We start from the raw sequence: 25281 nt of genomic DNA, 5'->3' as shown, positions 1-25281 counted from the left end.
CTTACATAATCACGTTCATATCATCAATTTTAAAGTATCTTTCTATAATTCCATTATACTCTGATTACACCCCCCCCCCATTCCATTTTTAAAAATATTCTAAGACATGAAAAAAAGTGAATAATGACTGAACATTTATTTACAAATTATATATATCCGGTTCATTCTTACTTAATCACGTTCTTATGATCAATTTTAATGTATCTTTCTATAATTCCATTATACTCTGATTACATCCCCCCCCCCCCCAAATTATATATATCCGGTTCATTCTTACATTCCATTTTTAAAAATATTCTAAGACATGAAAAAAAGTGAATAATGACTGAACATTTATTTACAAATTATATATATCCGGTTCATTCTTACATAATCACGTTCATATCATCAATTTTAAAGTATCTTTCTATAATTCCATTATACTCTGATTACATCCCCCCCCCCATTCCATTTTTAAAAATATTCTAAGACATGAAAAAAAGTGAATAATGACTGAACATTTATTTACAAATTATATATATCCGGTTCATTCTTACATAATCACGTTCATATCATCAATTTTAAAGTATCTTTCTATAATTCCATTATACTCTGATTACATCCCCCCCCCCCCATTCCATTTTTAAAAATATTCTAAGACATGAAAAAAAGTGAATAATGACTGAACATTTATTTACAAATTATATATATCCGGTTCATTCTTACATAATCACGTTCATATCATCAATTTTAAAGTATCTTTCTATAATTCCATTATACTCTGATTACATCCCCCCCCCCCATTCCATTTTTAAAAATATTCTAAGACATGAAAAAAAGTGCATAATGACTGAACATTTATTTACAAATTATATATATCCGGTTCATTCTTACATAATCACGTTCATATCATCAATTTTAAAGTATCTTTCTATAATTCCATTATACTCTGATTACATCCCCCCCCCCCCATTCCATTTTTAAAAATATTCTAAGACATGAAAAAAGTGAATAATGACTGAACATTTATTTACATCACTCACAACATTTATGAAACGAAGCCTTTAGAATCGAGTGTATCTATGCTTCAAATTCTTGATATTGTATCAATTAATACTTCCTTAATATATGTTAGAACTCTATGTTATAATGCCAAGAGATTTATGTTCATTTTCAAAGATATCTAAGACGACATTTAGCAAACAACGCGATACTCTTTTTTAATACAAACACTTGTATGCTTAACTTAAAATATGTCAAAGAATCACAGAAATTACACTTAAATTATCCTCTACGCCTTGTCACAATACAAAGAGTGACATTTAAAAAATATTTTGACGGCCTTTTAAGCAGAAATGCTGGTGTTGCAAACTTCAATCAGATCATTTGGTAACACTCTCCAATATATGTGTGTTGGAAGACATGAGATTACGGATCCTGGCTTTCAATGCTTGAACCATAAAGTAGTCGCTCGTCTTGAAGCAATATCGCCTGTTTGTTGTCTGGATGATTAAGCACCATAAATCTGTAATTTTTATAAAATCGGTTAAGTACACAAATTCTGTAAATACTTCAAACAGATAAGGAAAGTAATTCATGATACACTTTTTAGCTCTTCAAAAGAGAAAAATAGCAAAACGAATCAGCGCTTTCCTGATAATATTGTTGAACTATGTAACTGACGAAGTCTGGGAACTAAGTTAAATTAAAGTCTTTAACCTACATACCACCTGCTACCTGAAAACAAGACAAAGTCAACATGTAACCATAATCATAATCCAACATAAACGTCAATAGAGCCAGGACAAAATTCCCCTAAAAAGACATATTAACACGGAGACGTCCGAAAAAGTACTAGAATGAGACCAGGTGTAGAGGATGAGTAAGCAATTCTGCTTTTCACATTTCTACATGAGCAAGAGAAGTAATGACAATCACGGCAGAAAAATTAAGTATCGATCGTTATGTCTCCCAAAATTCTTATCTTTGATTTTGTTTGTTGCTACACTAAAGTTGATATGAAAAATTCTGCTTCTTGAAGATAGAATTGTTCGACGGGCGAAGGATAGTTGTTGTTAATTTTTACAACTTTAGACATCCTTCCTATTCATGTTTTCGAACACATTCCTGGTAATTAGAGTGTGTCATTTCCTTATTTATTTGTAAGAATACGAGGCCCAGGTTTTAAAGCTGGCTAAAGCTTCCAAGTGCATTGGTGCCCATTATATACATCAGCAAATCACGGCCACAGTAGGTATTTCTACATTAGTACACCAAATCGCGACCTTTTTCAACAGCGAGACATCCAGGCACCGCTTTCCACCAAATTATTTGATAAATTTATAAATACAATTTCTCTATTATGTTTTTTTCCATTTCTACAATGTAAAAAACTGTTTTCCAAACTTTTTGTGTTAACATGTTGTGTTTGCTTGGAAATTCAAGGACGTTTTCCCTATATCATCAATGACAGATAAACTTGCAACATTGGATTATGAGAGACGCAGGTTCATGCTTACTATAGTGAAGTGTCATAGCGCCATCTTGATTTCAATTGAAAATGCTGTACACATAACAATTTTTGAAAGTATGACACTAACCGGAATAACTCAAATAAATGGGTGTCGCTGACAAAGCACAAGACACTAATTATTCTCAATACTTCGTACCTGTCTGATTGTTTCCATGTAAATCATTCTTATATATTTTTGTCTTAAATTTTTATGTTGTTTACCTATTAAAACATTCTCGATTTAACGGGGGATCATATACCTTAAAGATAAAGTTAACGGTCATCAAACTCCTTTTCCGTACACCAAACATTTGTTGATCACACAAACAATTTTCAGTCACTGATGTGTTTTGAAGGAATCTCTAGATTAGTTGTCAACAGTTTTAGTGATATCAGTCGGATGTGAAATTCAACGATTGTCGCGTAAAACAAAACGCAGGGAAATAAAATGTCAACATGTTGAGTGCAAATAGATTGCTTCTGCTTTATCAATGACACTCAAAAAATAAAACAGGTGAAAGAAAAAAGGTAAAAATCTTAAACGGTTATATTATCACAAAAGACTTAAATGGTAAGTGATAGTATGTTATATAGGCAAAATATAAGGAATATGACGACGGAACCTACAGGTAAACTAAACTAAGAACATCGCACATATCGCCCAAAGGAAATGGAATAATTCTTAATTAAATCACCATGATAACAGTAGATCTTCGCGCTAATTTTCATCAACCTATATCTTTAGAAACCTTGTGTTATGTAAGTTGACGACTTCTTGCACGAATAGTGTGACACTGGGAAGATAGCACCCGACTCACAATATACAACAACATACAAGATCTCTGTTCCGTCGTTGTAATGCCGTGGTACTTGCCAATGATGGACACACAAGTTGCTAACACAGTTCTTAGAGACATGACCAACACATGTCTAGTACATCACACAAAATTAACGAACCATGAGGAATATTGGCCAGCATTTATACGTCCATAAACAGACATCCTGCGTAATCCTTTGCCGCCCCAACAAATCTTGTTAGTCTTTTTATTGATTAAGTATGTATAAGAGATAAAGAGACACAATGACACAGTACTATAAACTAAAATATTTCAAAACAAAAATTAAATGCATCAAAAACGAAAAATGGAAAAATGACAATTGAAAAATAATTGAATGATGTACAGAATATAAAAAGATTTCTGAACAATACCGAACAGCGATATTTCCACATAACTCCTAATCAAATGCATCAAGTGCCATCTTAAAAAATAGAGTTGGTAGGAATGATGCTAACAGAATACATTCAGTAGAATAGAAAAAGACTTCAGACAATATCATTATATTGCTTTAAAGGCGAATATCTTTAGCAGTTTATTTCGAAGTCTCGAATCACTTTTAAACGTATTTTGCATAATTCTTTTTCTACTGACAAAGTCTTCAAATGACCTCAGCTCCGAGCGTGAAATTTCAAAACAAATCAATCGCAAATATATATGTCAAGTAGTGATTACTTCACTTAATATATAACAAACATTCTTGTAACTATCTTTGATAACGCACCACATAGTCTCGCGATGTCGACATCAAGGACACATTTGATTGGCACTTCACCTCGTAGAGAGCCTTTACTTTCATCAGGATGGACCCACGCTATCTTTGGTACATTGTTAATGACGTTTAGCATCAGCTGTGCCGGGTGTTCCCAGCCTTGTGTCGTCTCTTTCATAAATATCACTGAAAACAACCAAAGATCTTGGTTATGATGTAAAAAAGAACATTTCTCAAAATAAGGTATATCTTGGACTATTCTTTTGCAGGTCACTTATGTCAATATCATAAAACAATCTAATAACACAACCAGTAGATGGTTTAAGTGTAATGCTTCTATAACTACACTGTCACCTTTATCAGATAAATGATCAGTGTGACGTGGTCTAGAACTGGCGTATGTAATGAACGAGATGGTAAAAAATTGAACATTTTTTACAGTTGTAATATGATTTTAAACTTTTGAAATTTAACTATAATACCTTTTCACTGCCGATGGGACATTAGATATTATGTTCAATTAATGTAAATGATAGAAAGGGTTATGAATACTACTACCTAGCACAACTTTGCAGGAAATATACCATGATGTATTGCAAAATGGTCTGATTTTCATGACCCATAATATGCAATTTTCGGTATTGTGGCGTGACGCGAATAAATGGATAGACAATATTCACATATTCTTTAATCCAATTTGTAATTCAGATCCTACCATGATCACTGCATCTGATTGGGCGATGTCTTTTATAGGCAGATTTGTATTTTTTCTTTACAATAGATAGTGAATATACCTTTAGCATGGGATGGTCGTACATTGTTTAGACTCACGGTAATTTTATTATTTAAAATACTAGTTAGCGAATAGTCAAAGACAGTGCATTTCTACTGGAGACTGATATCTAAACCACAATAGGGCCACGTTCTGCTTGGCAAAAAATCGGTTTTATACCTTGATTACAGAACAATAATGAGGGATATTGTTAATCAAAGGCAACAGTTGGTTTTACAGATTAGCTTAGAAATTCACAGCTTTCACTTTTAGAGCCAGTGTTTTGTGTAGTATAGAATAATTTGGTAAAATTTTAATCAAGAAAGTATAATTACCTGTTGACAAATATTTGTCCATTTTGGCTGAGGCATAAGTCGTCCAACAACATTCCAATGGAACCTCATTTAGCTGTAGGTCTGAGTTTGTCAAAGTAGCACAAGCCAAGATGGAGACATCATTGAGCATTCTGTTTGCTTGTGACGAACTAATACTTTTTGAATCGTAACTTAACACTAGTTCTATTAATCCTGTCTTACGATCTGTAACAACATTCAAAGCTGTCTCGATTTGGTTAAGAAAACCTGTAACGTAACCCACACTTTCCATGTAGTACCTGGAGTTTTGAGTGGGTTTGGCAAGTTGCATTGGTATATCTCTGACGTTGAAAAAATGTCTGAAACAGTTTTGTTTCTTTGCATGAAGTTGTTTGATGAGTTCGAAAGGGTAGAGGCTGTTTTCAATAGAGAATATCGCCTGCTTTGAACATAATTCGATGCACTCCTGTAATGTTAATATGGGGCTTTTGAATTCTGTAATGACTGGTATGTAATTAGTACCAAGAAATATCCTGTCATTGAACTGCGGGAAGTGTCGGCGCATGTCAACCACCATTACAACAGGAACGACATGAACACTCGTCATCTTTTGTAAAATAATCTGATACAAGCTTAACAAGAAAAAAGGCGTAGTTACCCCGTAATCGTTGTCATTAATCTTATCCACTAACTCTTTGGGTAAGTGCATCGTTAACTTCTCGGTTTTCTCTGATAGTTGTATGTCCTTTTCAGCACCGTTTATAGAGGGTATCCCGCAAATTTTATTAAGCTCTCCTTTCCAGTAATTCTCAAGATAGAACCTATCAGCATTTATACGTTCTTCCATTAATACGGCAATATCTAGTGCTTCTACTGCTTGAACTGTGACATCATTCTTTAAGATATATGCCCGTAGGTAACGATGTAATTGTGGCACCAATGTAAAAAAACTTTGCAAGTCGAAACTAACGTGACTTATTATAAATCTTATGCGATGGTTTTTTCCTTTGTTGCAATACAGAGTCCGCAACGGTGGATCTTTTGTAATATCAAAAGAGCAATATTTGACAATATCCTTGTCTGTCATTCTTGTCATCACGCGCGAGTCTACGCAGCGTAGGTCTATTTTTGCATCCTCTGGATCCAAAACGATTTTCTTCATACCAAATCGGAGCTGGTTATCAGTTTGTTGATACAAAGTTCTCAATTCCGGGTTTCTGATTGTGATCCACCTCAATACAGTTTGCCATGTTTTCACATTAGATAAACCCCTTCCAAGTTTAAAATCAGTGCTAAACCAAAGACTAGTATCCATAGCGTTGTTATTGCACATGTCTATGTAAAGCTTTTCCATCCAAGAAGGTGATCCGTGCACGTCATTTTTTACTTCAGCAGAAGTTTCAGTTGCATTCATTTTTGCATTATCTATTATGTTTGTATGAACAAAATCAATCAATATTCCTATGGTTTGATTAGGAGAAAGGATATAAGCAACCGGAAGACGACACCCTGTGGCTTCTTTTACTAATTGGATCAATTCCACGGCTTTTTGTGACTCCATACCTAAGCTTAGAAGATTAAGATTTTCATCTAATTCTCTTACATCAATCGATAAAACCTTTGATATAATGTTGAACAACAAACGTGTGATTGTCTTTCTTTGTTCCTCAAATGGTTCTTCCATTATCGTAGACTGATCCAGCAAAGTATTGACGACACGTCGTTGGCCCGTAGTCTCACGTGCTTCTACTATCTCATCACTAGCAGATGCGGAAGTTCGCATCATGGACGGGTTTTTACCTATGATATTCCAGTCAAACCTACCGTACACAATTTGGCACGGATTACGAATCAATGAATCCTTCAGGCATTCTTTGATCTCTTCTGTTTCAAGCACATAAAAACCCTGAGCTTCTAAGATATTTCGTGTCTTTTCGTCATTCGCCATACCCACGGATAATGCGCCCCAGTTAATGGTCTGTCCAGGTAGATTTTTGGCTCGTCTGTAAAAGGCCAATGAATCCAGGAAGGAATTTGCAGCTCCGTAATTTGTCTGACCAGCGTTTCCAAACACAGATGTAGTAGAAGAATGCATGACGAAGAAATCCAAAAGTAAACCCTTCGATACGAGATGTAGATTCCAGGTTCCTAAAACCTTTGGTTGCAACACTTCCTTGAATTTGTCCATTGTCATGTTTTCAGTACGAGTATCTCTCAGCACTCCAGCACCCTGAAATATCCCTTTTATTGGGTGATATGGAAACTGTATTCTTATTTCATCAAACGTTTTCTTTACGTCTGCATAATTGCTAACATCACATTTTGTTGGAATTATTTCATACTTATGTATGTCCATGGCGTTCTGAATTTGTTCTTTCATTTGTGGATTGTGGCCTTTCCTTGATAGTGTTACTACTATCCCTGCACCTTGGTAGCCCAGCCACTTGACGATTTCCCAACCAAGGCCAGTAAGTCCACCCACAACCACATATGTTGCATTTTTATAAAAGAGCTTGTTTTCCATTGCTTTAGTCTTTATATCCAACTTATCAGCACTTTTTGCGCCGTTAAGTCTGATTGTCGGAAGTAGCCCCCCAGTATCATCAGACAGGATGTATCGTTTCGGATGCCGTTTTAACCAACGAGTGACTTTTGAAAAGGTAGTAGTAATATTCATTGTGAAAGTATTGCTTCTCTTCACTGCTATGATTCCGATGTCCTTAGCACTCATCTGGAAAACTTGAGAGGTCAGGAATGACATCTCATCATCAAAACCTATAAGTACGATTCCGGATCGTAAAACGCATGCTATGTCGTCTTGTGAAAATTTTTGAAATAAAACAAACACATCATTATCAAGGTATCTCGCATCATTAAGATAGCATATTGACGTTATGTGCACACGACAGTGCTTTACCGTCTGCAGCATATCTAGAAGAAGGGTTGCTACTGTATTTTCTGATTGAACTGAACCTGTAATGATACATACATCAGATTTCTTTTCGACCCGTTGCATGATTGACCACATCGTCATAGCTTTTGTGATGAGGCCTGGTGTGTAAGGTCGAAAGCTTGTTATATCGCATACACATTGTTTTGGTACAGATATCCTGTTTGCAACTCTCATTGGAAAACATGATACAACACGTCTTAATTGTTTTGGTCCTAAGATAGTCCCTAGGAATTCCAAACCAATCACGGGATAACCGTCTACGTAATCTGTCCAAAGATAATTTTTCAGTCTTGCATCCAATTCCGTGACGCAAAATACGGATGGCGAATGAATACATATTTCGTCAACCTGGATAGTGACTACGTTTTTCCTTAATCCACATTGGCGGTCTCCTGGTATCAGAAACGGTCTCTCTATCCTGTCCGACCTCGTAGACCGTAGATAGAGGTCGAAGCGTGTGTCAGTAGATAACATTCTGTGCTGGATTTGCAATCCCCTCTGTTGTCTTCGTTGTAGAAAGTTACTTTGAATCTGACCATCAACAATAAGGCATTCCATTATCGAAGAGGCGTTTGCGGACATGAGGAATGTTATGGTATTGTGAAGTGTCTCGACCTCCGAAGCGATTGATGGCTGCACATCAACCAGGATCATTCGGCACCGTATTCCCTCCTGTCGTAATGATCTGGTAAATCCCCATAATTCAGAGCCAAAAATATTCCTTTCGACTTTGTTTTCTTTGCCGCTATCTTGTGTGTTTTCAGTGACAACTATTATGACTTTTTCGGTGTCTTTCAATCTCTTCATAATTTTTAGGAAGGCCTCGCAACTTTTACAAACATTATTAAAAACGAAATTACTATCGAGGACTTGTTGGACAGCATTCGAACCAGGGGTAAATATGACCAGGTCGGCGTTTTCATCATCTATTGAAAACATCAATGAATCGAGGTCGTCTTCCGTATTTGGGAACAAGAATGATTCTCCTTGGGGAAAACGCGTTCGCAGTATATTGTGAACTCCATTGTCATCAGAACAAATTGTTACTTTTGGTTTTGCCTCTTCACACGTATCATTTATAACAGAAGAAATATCTTCAGTAGTCCAACAGATCTGATAAGCCATGGTGTTAACTCCCATGCTACCGTCCATGACCTGGTGTTCGATTTCCTTTATCTCAGCCAGTACAAGACCATCTGGTCGAGTCAGAATGATGTTTGTGATGCTCCTGTCATATACCTCTTGTATGATTCGCGTGTAACACACCATTCGTTTCTCGAATGATCTAAATACAGAAACGTTTCCAAGACGAATAGGGTAGATCTTGTACGAAGACCCTTTTTTATCGGAAAGGAAAATCAATGCGCTTGAGTGCAACATAGCGTCCAGGATTGCAGGATGGAAAGAGGTTTGGTTGATCTGCCTTTCTACTTCGTCAGTGAGGTGTATATACCCCGTGCATTCATCATTGTTATACGTAATTGATTCTAGAATCTGGACTGACGGACCGTATTGGTAACCATGTTTTGCTAATTCGCTGTATATTTCCTCGCGGTTCGTATGTCTGCCAGATCGTACGCATACATCTTCAACTGGAATGATAGGCGTGTGTGTGTGGTTTCCGTTCGTAACAAATCCTTTAGCAACGGTTATCTCTTCTTTGGAAATTGAGAATTCTACGTTCGTCACATTATTATTCGTTTCCTTTATGATGGTTGTCACGTCAAGATAAAATGGTTTGCCTTTTGACAAGGAAATAGCTCTGACGATATCATACTCAACATGCATACATTCTGCTGGTTTACCCATAAGGCTCATTCCGATCTCAAATGCGACTTCAGTGTAAACTGCTCCTGGGATGATGACTACACCATCTATGACATGATCATACACAAAAGGAGTTTCTTGTGGACTAATGTTGACCTTGAATTTCCCTTCTTCCCCCTTTTTTGTTAACATAAGATACCTACTTGAAGTGTCATCCATCAATCCCTTCTTCCTGAGGAAGCGGTAATCTGATTCTACCATCAAGTGCCTACCATCAAACTGGTACTGAGGTAAAGTTGTCTGGGCAGTTTTCGGTACGAAATTTCTCCATTGTGGATTTATACCTAGTGTATACAAGTCACTGAGCATAGTAAGCACTTGTGATGACCCGCTATTTGATTTCATAGAGGGAACGGACATGACATCCTCGTCTTTGAATATATCACTCAAATGAATCTGCAAAACGGGTTTAGGTCCCAGTTCGATAAAAACTGTTGATGTTTTGTTTGTTGATTTCAGAAGTGCCTGATAAAATAACACGGGCTTAGAGACATTTCGTTCCCAATATTCAGGTGTGCCAAAATCAGTTGCTATATTTCCTGTCACTGTGGAGAATACCGGTGTTTTCAGAGCACTGGGCACGATGCCTTTTAAACACTTTCTAACCTGTCCAGCTGCAGATTTGACCATTTGACTATGGTAGGCACAATTTACTTTCAAATCTTGGATAAGTGGTATATGATTTGTCAATTTTGCATCCTCTTCTATCAGGGATCTTACTTCGTCAACTTGCTTCTCGCCACCGGCTACTGTACATGCAACCTGACTTATATGAACTGCGATGTTAACATGACCAACTTTGTTGCATGCCTTCGCTACTTTTTCAGTACTAACATTCCTTACAACAATCATTTTGCCTCCGGACTCTTTAGCAAGGAATTTCGACCTGTAGTATATAACTTTGATAGCGTCACGCAGTGACAGAGCCTCGCTACTATAGGCTGCTGCTACCTCACCTACAGACTGCCCAACGATTGCATCAGGGCATATTCCCCAATGCTTTAAGAGGTTCGTCAGTCCAACTTGGCATGCAAATATACCAATATGACTTGTAAAAGGGTCTTTCATTTCTGCACCGTCACGAATTTTGTCAGTGATTGACCAGCCAGTCAGCGAGGCCAGATATGTATCAATGCTTTTCAAGGTTTCGGCGAACACTGGAAAGTCTTTAACGAGTTCCATTCCCATATTGGTCCAGGCTGTTCCAACACCACAGAATACATACACTATCCTGTAGTTTTTGCATGGTTTAATTGTGCTGTTTGTTATATCTATGGCATTGTTGCAACTTCTGGCAAGATCTATAATACTTGACTCAGTGAATAATTTTCGGTAGCGATAATGATCTCGTTTGCAGGAAGCAGTGTACGCTAATTGTTTCAAATCGCAAGGTTCTTCTTTAAGCTTTGTAGCCATGTGCTTTAAATTAATCATGAGAGATGTCTGAGATTTAGCGGATACAGGAACGCAAAACATCTTGGCTTCATTGTTGCTTTGAGTAGGTTCAGGCGGCTTTTCAACCCATTGCCTAATAAAAGCGTGACTGTTCGTACCACCAAATCCGAAACAGTTGATGCAAGCAGCTCTCGAACCATCGAGCAATTCAGGCCATGCTTTAATTGATGTAGGCACTGTTAAACCATACTTATCAAAATCTATCCTAGGGTTCCGAGGAAGTGAATGCAGAGATGGTACAATTTTACCGTGTTTCATCATCAAGAGAGTTTTGATAAGACTTGCTGCTCCGGCTCCAGATTCAAGATGTCCAATATTGGTTTTGACGGATCCAATATATCGCTTTTTCATCACTTCATCATGCTGTATTGGAAAATCTTTAAAGAAACTTCCGAGACTGTTGACCTCAGTAGGGTCACCGATAGGGGTTCCGGTACCTCAATAGAAGAAAGAGCAAAACTTTGCAATGAACTAGAAATAAGATGCAACAAATAAACAGATAAAAGTTGCAAACAAATTACGCAACTAATGTATCATTAAATTCGAGTTGAAACTCGTTATCTCGAAAATAAAGGGACAGTGGAAAATATTTCGAATCAACCTAATTTCGACTTGAACAAAGTGTCCAAATAAAGTTGACAATATCGGTTTTCTTATGTTGATTACGGCACTGGCTTCGATTTCACAATACAATTATTTGAAATATCAGTAAAATATCATAAACTGATTGATTTATACTTTTTCGTTGTATTGTTTGTTAATCCAAATAACAAAACCTGTAATAACAACACCAATTAACAACATTTCTACTCACTTCGTCCCGTCTTGCATACGTGTACACCCCCTTACTGTCAAAGCACATATAGATTATATGTTTAACGGAATATCAATAACCCGAAACGAAACTTTGCTTTTGATACGCTATTACATAGGATGTATAAAGCTACAGATAATATTAACTTTACTATGAATTAATAACCATACGGAAAAGGCGCCACTTGATAGTTTTTACATATTAGAGAAATTTTATAAAAACACTAGACTCAACAAAGCAGTGCAAAATACTTTCAATACTGTATGGTCCAGCCACAAATTTAGCAAAAAAGTACCCATACACAGTACTTTAGTAAACAAGCACAAAATTCGGAATTGTAGGGAACAGATTCACCGAAATGTACGTACGGGTAAAACAGATATGCCAACCTGTGGTGCTTGAAAAGCGGATACATTCCCGGGCGCCAAATTTTGAAAATCAGATGCTCATTCACCTGATACCTGTCATTTCTTCCTTGTCATTATAAGCCAAACAGCGCACTACTGCCGTCGTCTTCGTACGACTGCATTCGTATTTATTTGCTATAGCCGAATCCGGGAATATGCGCAGAAACAATGGTACAGCCGAATCAGCAACGGCTAAAAGAAGGTTTGCATACAATCCGAGAGCACACGAAACCAGAACCGGTGTCATGAGAATTTACACGCGGTGTCGATGCAATTTCTACACAAAACAAAATGACCGAGATCTTTTTTTTTTTTTTAAATACGGAGAATGAAACGTAAAATCGGAGGCGCGGATTTTGACATTGAAAACGGAGAAACTCCGTCTAAATTGGAATGTTTTGCATCTCTGGTAATATGATTTCGTTTTATTCGTTCCTAAAGATGCCGGCAACCAAGCTTACCATTATCATGTCTTGTGTAAACGCGCTACCTGTTTAAGGTACATGTAAACCATTTCTACAGGATAGTGACACTAATTGAGACGCTGTTTAATTCAATGATTAAACTGGTAATTAATCGTCAGTGCCAAAGTGGTGTGTGTAAATAGATCGTCACGTCGTAATCAGACGCCGTGAAGGAGGTCACATTCGACTGTTTGTATGTATTGACCGATTTCATTAGAAGACGCGCCGATGCTTAGACAATTATTAGTTTCGAGACAAGGAATAACTTTTCTCTTGCTTTACAATTGAAGGGACTGAACCATCACTTCGACTCAAAAGAAATTTCGACTCGACGAAATCGGGACTTCGATAATTTCGATTCAAGCGATTTCGAGACAACTTTTTTTAACTGTACTTTCCTTTCTATTGTTTTATATTTTGTTATTTTGAATAATCAAATTGTTGATAAGTTTAAACGCCAAATTGCAACATACTGTAACCAGTTACGTGACTGTCATGCTTCACACGTTCAAAATCGTTGGTTTAGTAATTCCACGGAATGGATGCATTGCCAGCACAGCAAGGTTTCTGAAGATATTCATTGTAATTTTTCCATTTATATAAGTTGTTCATTTGTTGGAGATGTGATGAATAAACTTGCAGATCACATGCATAGTGTCAAAGGGAACTGAATACCGCGGGTAAATCCGTTTATCACATTTATGCGCAGAATCAGATAAAAAAAATAATGGTTGCTCTAAAAAGGGACCATCCACCTGCAAAAGCAGTCTCAAACAAGCCCATTTGATTAAGAAGGATTGTATGGAGTTTGAGTCTGATTGTCAAAAGAAAACTCAAATAATCAAAGAAAACCAGTTTGATGACTACAATGAAATTGACTTTTGACATTAAAAGCAATCCTATGCTAATTCTTTAGCTAAGGCTACTGTATGATAGAAATTATTTATAGTAATATCAACCTTGTCGTTTGACATTCGAACCTGAAAAGGAATCCCAACCAAGCCCCTTTGGTAAGAAAGCACTATATGAAGTTTGATGTTGATCGGCCAAAGAAAATTAAAAGTTATCATGAAATAATAATTACCTATAGATAATGACGGTGACCTAGACTTTTGAACATGAACAGCAATCAACAGCAAGCACATTTTGTAAGGAAGAAGTTCGAATATGATCGGACAAAGAGAATCTGAAGAATTAATCTAAAAGGCAATTACAAGGAAGCACTTTTGGTAAGAAAGCACTTTATGAAATTTGAGCTTGATCGGCCTGCGGCGACACAAACTAATTTAAACCACGTGAATGTACCATTTTACGGCGATTTATTCTAAGGAGAAGATTTTGTCAGCATCTACCATTTCACATTTCTTACATACCATGTGCCTCTATGTACTGGACATGACTGGGATCGATATGGTAGGAATGCAGATATATGTCGTGAAGAAGTCGGTTCTGTTGGATCTCAGACGGAGCAGTGATTGGCTTTGCAGTTTGACCATCTTGGTTACAGCCCGTGCGAATGGTCGCCCATATTTGTCTATCATTCCGCAGGGCCTGCATTAATCAGATTAAATCTTTTTTCGTTAATGTATGCTGTCCGTTATAACGAGATAAGTTTACTTAACGAGACAGGTATTCATACGAGAAGTCAATCTTAGATTTTTGAAAGGTATGTGGCTATAATATGCCATCACTAAATAGTGTAGAATTAATACACTTTCATCATAGATTATTATCTCAATGCCATAGTTACTCGAACAAATCAATGAGCGAGACTTACATCACTAAGCCTCTCCAAAATGATAATACCACATCCCTCTCCTCGGGCATAGCCATCAGCATTAGCGGAGAAAGCCTGACACTGGCCAGTTGGTGACGCCATCCGAGCTTTTGTCAGAGTGACGAACATGTCTGGATACAAAATACTGTTAACACCGCCACAAATTGCCATGGAAGACTCGCCTAGGTGCAAGAAATACATTTTTATTATGATAATGAAAGTTAGGAATGATTTGAACATCAACACCAAATGCTAATATACTATTTTCTACTCTATTTAGATTCATCACGATCACATGAAACATTATTTTAAATGGCACGGTGAAAAACAAAGTACGATCTTTAACCAAATACCAAGCAAGGCCCTACTGCGAGAAAATATTGGTTGATAAAGAAATTGGTCACAGAAAATTTGCGTGGAAACCGATTTCTATTAACAACTGCAGCGGTCTTCAACTTTTGGACATTCAACTTTACCCCAAGCATTCACTTTTCCCGTGCGAAGAATTGGATGAACCCCGAGTTAAAATGTCAATACATAACTGGAGATTGCCAGAGTGAAGGACGAACGAAACAAGGAACGAAATTGTATAGAAAAAGTCGTAAATAAAAAACAAATATATGAAAAAGACGTCAATTTGGTCTGTATCCCTCTCAAGTACTTTTCGGCATTAACATCAACAATTTCCTAATCAGTTTCATTCATAAATTTTCCCCTAGGTTAGAAATTGTAGCTTTAAAAATTCACCTGAATAGACAAAAAATAATAGAACCATTATTCTCCATAATGGACTCCCGCTCCTTTGCCCCAAGTTAGACCCGATTCAAAATAAACATAAAATCGATAGATAAGGCACATTAAGAAGTTGTTAAATTTTCACTGTCGAAACCCTCTGCTTTTGACCAAATTTCAAGTGAAGGTTATTTTTGCTATTTTGTATTAAAACAAGAAAAATCATTTTCAATTTGATGACATTTCTTTACCTGTTTCAGGGCAAATTTGAACGTCTTGTTTTCTACAGCTATCTAGACGAAGAGAATACCTTACCTGTTTTGTATTCTCTAATGGATGGGATACATATTTTCATAATGTATCGACATTGGAGGCAATGTTGATTAAAAGACGGAAGATATCAAGCGATATATCATCTTCGTCTTTTTAAATTCCCTAGTCGAAGAAAATGAAAATATGATCTTCATTGTAATTAGATTGAAATGTGGGCGTTGCTCCAAGTTTTAGTTGTGGTTGTTATTTTCTTGACAGTGCCAAAATAATAAAAGTATTAGTGTAGCAAATTAATAAGTTTATGAGATTTTTTTTAAGATTAAGCATATCAAAAGTATTTAATGTATATTCAAGATAGCTTAGGATTATGCTAAATGCAACCAATGATTGCAATTTTTTATAAAATAATGGAGTTCAATTATGATATCGAAATACGGTAAGTGTTTTGAAGAATTAAAAACTAAATTGTTTGAATTTTGGAAAAAAAACAAAAACAAAAACAAATGTCGTTAAATCATTCTGATGACATCAAATGGAACATGCAATGACACATCATCCATACCTTCGACAACCGCCGCATTTACTTAACGGTCAGTCAAATCATTAAAGGTCATTAGGGCCATCAACCGGTGAAAAACACAGCGATTCAATAAGGGAAAAAACTAACTAAAAGGTTATAAGGATATTTGCAAATTAATATGTTGGCCAAAAAGCGAAAAAGTTATCGGTAGATGCAGTTACTTGCGCATCGTTTCTGTGACATCCTGTAAAATGACATAAAAGCCTACATTTGACATTATCTTTACACGACATGAATATTTTTGTTGAAATTTCTTCCTTTAGTACAAGTGCTTTTATTACCGATTGGTGTCTTTACGAAACTCAAATATGCATTCACCTATGTATGGACATCCTAACATATCCTTTATATTCTGAATGAATATGCATGGTACTGTTTAGAGTATTTCGTTAATCGACTGTACAGTGTTTATGCTCCATGAGCATTTGTGGGCAGTTTAGTGATTTGGTGAATGTGAATATTTTGGACAATAACAATGCAATTGTAAGCATGTTATAGTTAATAATAATTCTTTAATTTGTGAAATTTTACTTTTGAAATAAAATACATTTACTTCTGCAACATGGTACCAAAACGCACACTAAATTTTAAAAGACAAAGGACTTAAAGAATTACAAATATACATCAGTTAATGAAGGTACTCTAATTCGAATAGGATAGTTTTACAGGTAAAATTGTTGGGACTGAGGTTCTTATTACGAAAACTGCTATGATCCCTAACAAAACAAACTGTTCTGTAAAAATATTGGCGTTCAAAGAGACATCCTGTACAAATTGGCTTTGTAGATGTAGAACATTTGCCGTCCATTCCCCTAATGCCATTGCCGATATTACGATGTAGTTTATTTTTGTCGGTAGTTGTCACATAAGATATAGACTAAATTCCTATATTTTGAGCATAACAAAGCGATCTGCCGTACCGTCAGTAATGGTAAGAACCTGTCGGGGCTCGAACGGTTTTAAAATGAATACTTGATTAGTTCTGTCAGTTCATAAATCAATAGCAACTTGCAAATGAAGTTGTTTGGCATTAGTGTCAAAACTTCCAAAAATAGATTCGGATCTTCAAAACGAAGTAAAAAATTAATTAATGATTATAGACAAAAGAACGGAGCATACTTAAAGCAGTCAGCAATCTAAAAGTGATAATGTAAAACCGGTATACGTATGTATATGGAGAAACGATTTATTACGGTTGTATTTATAGCATTTTAATGTACATGACACCGTTTGTATCTTCAAATCGATATTAATATGCAGAATGTATTCCGCATTTCTTATCGCACATTTTTTTTTCAAAAGTGCCTCCGAACCTTAGATTAGAATAAAAGGTGATATAAAAACATATTGTCTGTTACAGTGTCCTAATTTAAAATGAATTTAAAAGTTGAGGTATATATTGGCTGTCTTAGGTAGGTTTACGATTACAAGTATCACCATCAACTTGATTATGGTCTATATATAATATAATTTTAAGAAATAGTTTCTTATAACATCTATTTACCAGCTAATTACACAGAATCTGACATGAAACGATAACATACCGATTCTCAGAGACTGGGTTGCGAGGTTGACAGCCACGAGAGACGAGGAGCATGCAGTGTCTATGGTAAGAGAAGGGCCCAGCAGGTTATAGTGGTACGATACGCGAGCTGTGATGATGCTGGCAGCATCTCCAGTCACGGAATAATTTGTCAATAGTGAATAGTCACCGTCTTTAGATGTTTTAGAGTCATTGTTCATGGCGCCAATATAAACACTCGTTGAGGAACCATCAAGCTCTGCTCTTGTGATCCCGCCGTCCTCCAGTGCCATATGCACACATTCAAGAACGTAGCGTTGTTGGGGGTCCATTTCTGATGCCTCTTTTTCGGCAATACCAAAGAAATCGTTATCCCAGACATCATGACTGTCAAGAGCAAATGCAGATAAATGATGATAGAAATGTCAACAGAAATGCTATGACATTTTCTTCAATTATTTAGTAGTTATTTCTGTAGATTTCTTAGGTATGTTGAGACACGACAAAAATATCCTGTTACCAAAAAAGAAAAGGATGTCAGATATGTTTTCATCATTCTCGCAATATTTGAATAACAATCTTACTCATCTACTTGTTGAATAATACATTTGTTTAGGGGCACGGCCTGAATTATACATCCCGACATGAATGAAATATAAACGCACAATCAACCTAGAAAATAGCAATTTGTTATACATCTTTAAAATCTAAAATCGTCTTCTTGCTAATATGATGTGTGTGTCTGGTGGTAATAAAATCTAATCTGTTGGAATAAAGTATATACAAATGAACGACAATAATCAAATGGTAACATTCCCATTGATGTTTCCTAAACGATTATTCTATAATTTTGCACAACAGTTCTTCACCAGCGACTAAGAACTGCGGTTTCGTCATTTGATGATAGGTGTGATATGCTATGGCAACGGAGGAAACTCAAAAATCTTCGATTACAATACAAGCAAAAGGTATTTATCTATTGATTTTGCAATTCTCATTAAAGGGACCAAATTGTAAGCTGTCGTTATTTATTCCCATGCGTTTGATTTCGCGCAAGCACTTATAGTAAAGGGCCTGTTTCCAGTAATGTTAATTCTCCATAGGAGCCTGCCCCCGTATAATTTCTTATCTAGCTCAACTACTGTTTTTTTTCTTTTCCGAAAAATAATTTTACACCTTTCCGACACCCAGATTTCATAATTTCAGTGAAAATGTATTTTTATAAAGTTGTCAATTTCACCATCAAAGACATAAGTTCGTAAATAAAAGAAGATTATCTCGAAATTGTAATTCGCAACATAGTATAAATTTCTTTTGATAAATATTTCCAAAACATCGTGTTTATTCATAAAACATAAAAATATATTCTCGGATGAAAATGCACTTGCAGAGACACAATTATGAAGAAAAATGCCATGAATTTGCAATTTTCTCCCGTTATATAGTTTTGGATGCAAATTTCCATCAGAAAATCGGATAGAGCTTTACTTGTTTCATATGTGTACCAAAAATCAGCTAATCCCATGTGGTGGAACGTTCTCATATCGCCGCCTGAATGTGGTTGTAAATCGAAAGAAAAGGGGAAATGAGAAACAACCTTGTCTGAAACCCTATTATATAGCTTATTGTATACAAACTTTTATATTGAATATCAGAGCGGATATTTTCATGACAGTTTTGTGATGTGTAACGACTAAATAAATAGCATCGATATAAAGATTTACACTGAGGACACCCTGATACACGAATACTGTTCTATCTCAAGCTGTCCTCTTCTGAATTTTCTGATCGTGTGGCCTTGTACATTTATCCGTATCTTCTTGTCTTTGTCTATACGTTTACGAAATCATTCACTCGACGCTAGCTATTCTTGTCTCAATGTCCTTGTTTTATTGTCCCATCTCCAAAGCGTTGTTGCTCTGTCAGGGTTGGGACCCTGACTTGTCTCACTTTCTTTGTGCCTGCCGACCACGCCACATCGAATAGATAGATTATCTATATGAAATACTTCATTTTGTTCTAAGTAATCAATCAATTCTGCGCTTCTTGAAGGTATTGAATGCTATTTATTATATTGTCTTGTTATTTTGTGTAATTAGTTGTTCGTTATTTATCACACATTTTCGCATAATTGTACCAAACTACTAAGTATTAGCTGTTTACAGCAATCATCGGTGGCTTGCTATTTTGTTACTTTATCGACGCTTCATAAACCAGTCGTTATTTTTTCAAGATGGAGGGTAAATGTGTTGGAGAAGGGTGTCAAGTATACTTCAAGAAACGTAGTGGCAATAAGAACAGAAGTGCACGCAATGTAAATAGTCCACAATATAAATGGCTCCTAGATACGCTGGTGCAACAAGGATTGATGTCAGCAAAAGAACAAGCATTTATTTGCCAGAAGTGCTACATGAAGTATTTTCGGAACAAAAATCAGCCTGAACCTGAACCCGAGCAGAACCAGGAAATAGAGGAAGAAGACGACTCCACGTCCCATATCCTGCCGTTGCTGACACTTCATGATCTTTTGAATGGATCATCTTCACACAAAAAATGCTGTCTCTGTCTTGTTACCTTTCCAAAAAATGGAACAAAATCATCAGTCTTACCAAAACGTGCAAGACATCACCTGATCTATTCACACAAACTGTGGTGTCCCACCTCATCCCGCGTCTGCTCCATTCACCTTATTGGTAACGACTTAGATCAGTCTACAGAGGTTGTCCTTGATGGTAGAGGTTCCTTGGAATCTCAGTTACCATCAAAATCGTCCGAATTCATTAATGACCTCCTAGAGATGTCGCACGTCCTTTCACAGAACCAGTCTGCGAAATCCACTCGCACTGTTCCCCATATCTTTCATCTGGTATATATACCAAGACTACACACGATGCTCTATTACTGTTCTGGGTAAAACTGAAAACCGACATTTCCTAGAGTCAGTGTTCTTCTCTTTTTGGAATTTCCAAGTCAAGTGTGTCCAAAACTTTCCACTTCATAGTACAGGCATTAGACACATCGATAGTCCCACAATTTCTAGGTTCGGATCACTTGACAAGAGAACAATTGCTCGGGCACAATACTGTCTTTTCAGAAGCATTTTTTGGAGATGGCACCTATATTTATATCCAGAAAAGCGACCAAAAGCTCCAGAGAATGTCCTACTGTTGCCAGAAGAAGAGAAACTATGTCAAATTCATGAGCATTGCCTTACCAGATGGCTACATTCTGGACACCGTAGGACCATTCACTGGCAGCGAAAATGATGCTACAATTACAAAAAAGTCATGGACAAGCTAGTTACTTGGCTACAACCAGACAACAACGTTGTCGTTGACCGAGGTTTTAGAGATGTCCTATCAGTTCTCGAAGCCTCTGGCCTCAATGTTAGCATGCCGTCATACCTGAAACCCGGCCAAAGTCAACATTCTGACGTTCAAGCAAATCTTGACAGAATTATCACCAAATCGAGGTGGATTGTGGAATCCTATCATGGTCGTCTGAAACACTGGACGTTCTTCCGAACGCAATTGGTGTCTAACAGATTTATCAATGTCATTGAGGCTTTGCTTCGAACCGTCACAGCCTAATGGTATTAGAGGACCGATCTACCAGAGATCTCCAGAGAGAGATGCCAAAGATAGACTAATGGCTGAACGTATGAAGGACCGTTTGACAACACCGAATGGTTTAGCTCAGAGAGTCAAAATAGATCCGGATCTATCTAGACGGGCAAGGTCCGAGTTTGCCAAGATGGATGCATCTTCCGTACTGTTTCCCCGTCTCGATCTTGATTACTTGAGAACCATTACGTGTGGAACGTATCAGATATCTCTGGCTCCTGGTTACATCGCCGAACATTTAAGTGATGACGGAGACTATGAGGTGTGGCTTTACCAGCACTCCCCACACCTTCTCCGATGTCAAATACATTCTCGACACAAAAGCCAAACGAAATATAAAGTTCGGATACGGTTCACCGTTTCACCCGATGTTGAGGCCCCAATAAAGGACTACTACTGCCAGTGCCCAGTTGGAGAGAGAACGATGGGAATGTGTGCGCACATCTCCAGTATCTTGTACTATATTGGGTATTACAGGACGCTGGAAAACCCTCGACCATTACAACCACAGGTAAAGAAATTCCGACAAAACTTGAAATAGTTTTCCATGCGGCAACGGAGTACATATGTTGAAAGTATGTTTGGGGCTCGATATGAAAGATCCCCGTTACCATGTGACTAACCAAACTTAAAAAAATAGGTATTATACAATCGCCCGTAGCTATGAACACTCCCGTAAATGCGAAAACCAACCAAAATCATAAGGAACACGTTTTGTTTGTTGTTCTGTCTATTTGTCAGCCAATGTCTTCAACCACGTGGACTTGTGAAGTAGCCATCTTGGATTTTTTTTATGAAAAAGTGTTTCTCTCACTTTTTTTCATATCTGTGTACATATTCTCAACATACCGAGCAAATTCTCTCGTTATTTTGTTAATTATCTAAAGAAAGTCGAAAATCGGCAATTCAACCATAGGCTAATTCAACCCAACATTTGAAAATGTTCCACCACTTACATTTTGATGATTTTTCCTCTCATCAATAGCATATTACGTACTATTTAATAGGATAAAAATTGGTTTGCATCCAACGCCCATAAAAGGGTGTATTCTCTAAAAAACACAGTTTTTGTGTCTAAAATGTTATCGAAAATGGCATTTTTGAGATTGTTTCTTCCATAAAACAGCCAAATGGCGAGATGGAAACATGATTTTTTGTCACAATCATGCCATGAATGTATTCTTTACGGTGACATTTGATTAGATTTTCATTAATATTTTACATAACATGCACATTTTATCAACACTTAGACAGCTTCTGAAAGGTACAACTTTGAGGAGCCATAAAAAACAAACCAAGTGACCTAAATCTTTATACTTTATATATTTGTGACCACAACGGCATGGGCAATGCACCACCAACAGGAAATTTGAATCAGAGAAGGGGCCGTTTTGGAAACCGGCCCTTTGACTCAAACTCAAACACTATCTGAAAGAAACTGTTAAAGATTATCACCTTCAAACTAGCGCTAGTTGACGCTCACTGTTGTTTCTACCACCCTAGCTCCCCCCCCCCCCACTTACACACACACAAACACACACACACACTTTTTATATTATTTCTTACTATGCATACTTATGTAATCAGCTAAAACCTAATTTGCCATGTTTCAATGACCTACTGCTTGAAGCTGTAAGCGTGACAGAACAAATAACGGAATTTTAATTAATCTGAATCTAAAAATACACACGCAGACGCCGAACAATAATGATATGAATTAGTGTTGGGTCGCTCCAATTTTATTCTAATTATTATAAGATGTCAAAATGATTATGAAAACTTTAAAATATCATAATTAACCCAAAGTGAACAATGTTTAACAGGTATTTAAATGTTATAATGCATTTTATCAGTTATGAAATGAACATCTAACCATTTAGTCCCTTAGCTCATAGATGATAGAAATCCAGAGAACTTTGGTCATAAAGGCGTTTCCTGGTAACAATCGAGACAGGTCTTTCCTACAAAAATGTCAAAACTTCTAAAAAAATGCCATCCATGTTAATGGTTGAATTAATACAAAATTATATTTGTTACAAGCTATATATCATATTAACAGCTAAGAACAGTTTTCATATGACAGAATTGTCAGATTATCAATTACACGCACACAAAAAATAGATCATACGAAGATGCGAAAATAAATGTTATATGTATGATATGGAAAATAATTTGTTTCCGATTAGGGAGTCCGATCGATCCGTATCAATTCAACATACCGACAAGGAATCCATGTTTGTTATAATTTTGTTATCTATGTACTCTGCAGAATTATTTCTAAAAAACATCTTTCCTTATTAGCACAATTAGATTCGTACACCACAATGTAACACATTGTAAATACCAATGATACAGAGAGCTAAGGTCGATACGCATGATGATATTTGATTAAAGGGGCATGGTTGCTTAATAATTTTATCCTTGGTGACACTACAAAATTACTATTTATAACTCTTTGTGATTGTTGGGGACTGGCACGGTATTAATTGGTATTTGAATATTAAGACTATGTAAAATCATCCATATAACTTTTTTTTAATGCAATCTTGTAAATAGTACTCACTTGGACAAAAGCCCTGCACGGCGGACATAAGTTTTTCCGTATGCGTCTGGATCGGCATCGTAGACAGCATCAAGGTTCCATCTGTCTCCTGGTATCTCTTTAACATGGTTTTCTCCATTAGCCAAAACATTCCAGAATTCTTGGATGTTGTTGGCTCCAGGAAATCGGCAGCCGATACCGACAATTGCTATTTCTTCTAGTTCCTCCATCTGCTGCTGGAGTCAATCTTCTTTCACTCTTCTTGTAAACATTCGTGAATATATAGCCAGCAAAATTCTTGCAAAAATCACTTCAAGTACATATATGAATATTCATTTCCTTTATATGGAGTAATTAAATGTTGCGATTCTAGTCATTTTACATTGATATCACTGCATCGTTTTATCTTGTCAACGCATGCACATTAACAGGTAGTAGACACAAAAGCGCCTGCAGTTGCTTGCAATTTTTTGCAATTTTCCCTTCACATTATGCTTTATATAACAAAAACTAATGTGTGAACATAGGATAAATCTGAGTAGTTATTTTTGCATAAAGAGTATTTGAATGTAAGACAACTATTTTCAGAAGCTATATCGCAATAATGAGTATTCGAGAGCAACAATAAAATATATGAAAACAAGACATGGATGGGCTGTATATAGATTTCATAGACACTTTGATCAGTTTTATTTCTCGCTGAATCTTTTCCTCTAACGGTTGTTTTTTTAGAAAACTGCACGACAGCATCATTCCTGAAAAAAAATGGTTAAGGTAAGCTGATTAATATTATGGGTTGAAAATTAAACGGAACGCTTGTGTACGGGTGAATAAGTGGTGCATAAAATATTGGTCTGTAGTTAGGATAGAAAAGAGATATCTGAATACCGAACTCAAGTAATTTTAACAAACAGGCACCTAAAGATCTTGTATAGTATAAAGAAAATGTACTATTCTACGGGATTATAATTTTCTTCAAAGTATCGAATGTTATATATATATTATTATGACATTCTTAACGGCCCGTCAACAAATAAAGGGTCATTAGGACCATCAACTGGTAAAACACACAGCGATCAAAAAAGGAAATAACATCAAACAAACTAAAGGTAAAAATACTTGCTAAAAGTTTTAAATGGTTGTATTATCACAAACAATTTTAAATCGTAAGTCATAGTCTTTAATAC

General features: G+C 36.4%; 1 protein-coding gene across 1 annotated transcript; it reads right to left on the bottom strand.

Annotated features, from left to right (window-relative positions):
- Window positions 1-1361: 1361 nt before the first annotated feature.
- LOC132561871 (uncharacterized) lies at window positions 1362-24324 on the bottom strand. The gene is made up of 8 exons (XM_060226579.1): window positions 24116-24324; window positions 17952-18316; window positions 14823-15004; window positions 14419-14596; window positions 12636-12773; window positions 5147-11797; window positions 4052-4225; window positions 1362-1504 (listed from the first exon to the last, which is right to left on the bottom strand). The coding sequence occupies exons 1-8, from the start codon at window positions 24322-24324 to the stop codon at window positions 1362-1364; spliced, it is 8040 nt and encodes a 2679-aa protein (XP_060082562.1).
- Between the last annotated feature and the right edge of the window lie 957 nt (window positions 24325-25281).

This window comes from Ylistrum balloti, unplaced genomic scaffold (genome assembly GCF_031769215.1).
Source record: "Ylistrum balloti isolate Yb309-2 unplaced genomic scaffold, AGI_CSIRO_Ybal_v1 Utg371294, whole genome shotgun sequence".
Lineage (NCBI taxonomy): Eukaryota > Metazoa > Mollusca > Bivalvia > Pectinida > Pectinidae > Ylistrum > Ylistrum balloti.
Note: the sequence above shows the minus strand (reverse complement) of the source record. Positions and strands in the feature narration are given on the sequence as shown.

Coding starts and splice junctions, on each gene's coding strand:
- LOC132561871 (XM_060226579.1), bottom strand. CDS start 24,324: ATGGAGGAACTAGAAGAAATAGCAATTGTCGGTATCGGCTGCCGATTT. Junction 18,317..24,115: donor CGTGCAGGGCTTTTGTCCAA/GTGAGTACTATT, acceptor TGCTCTTGACAG/TCATGATGTCTGGGATAACG. Junction 12,774..14,418: donor CCAGTACATAGAGGCACATG/GTATGTAAGAAA, acceptor ACCTTCTTTTAG/CCGTTGCTGATTCGGCTGTA.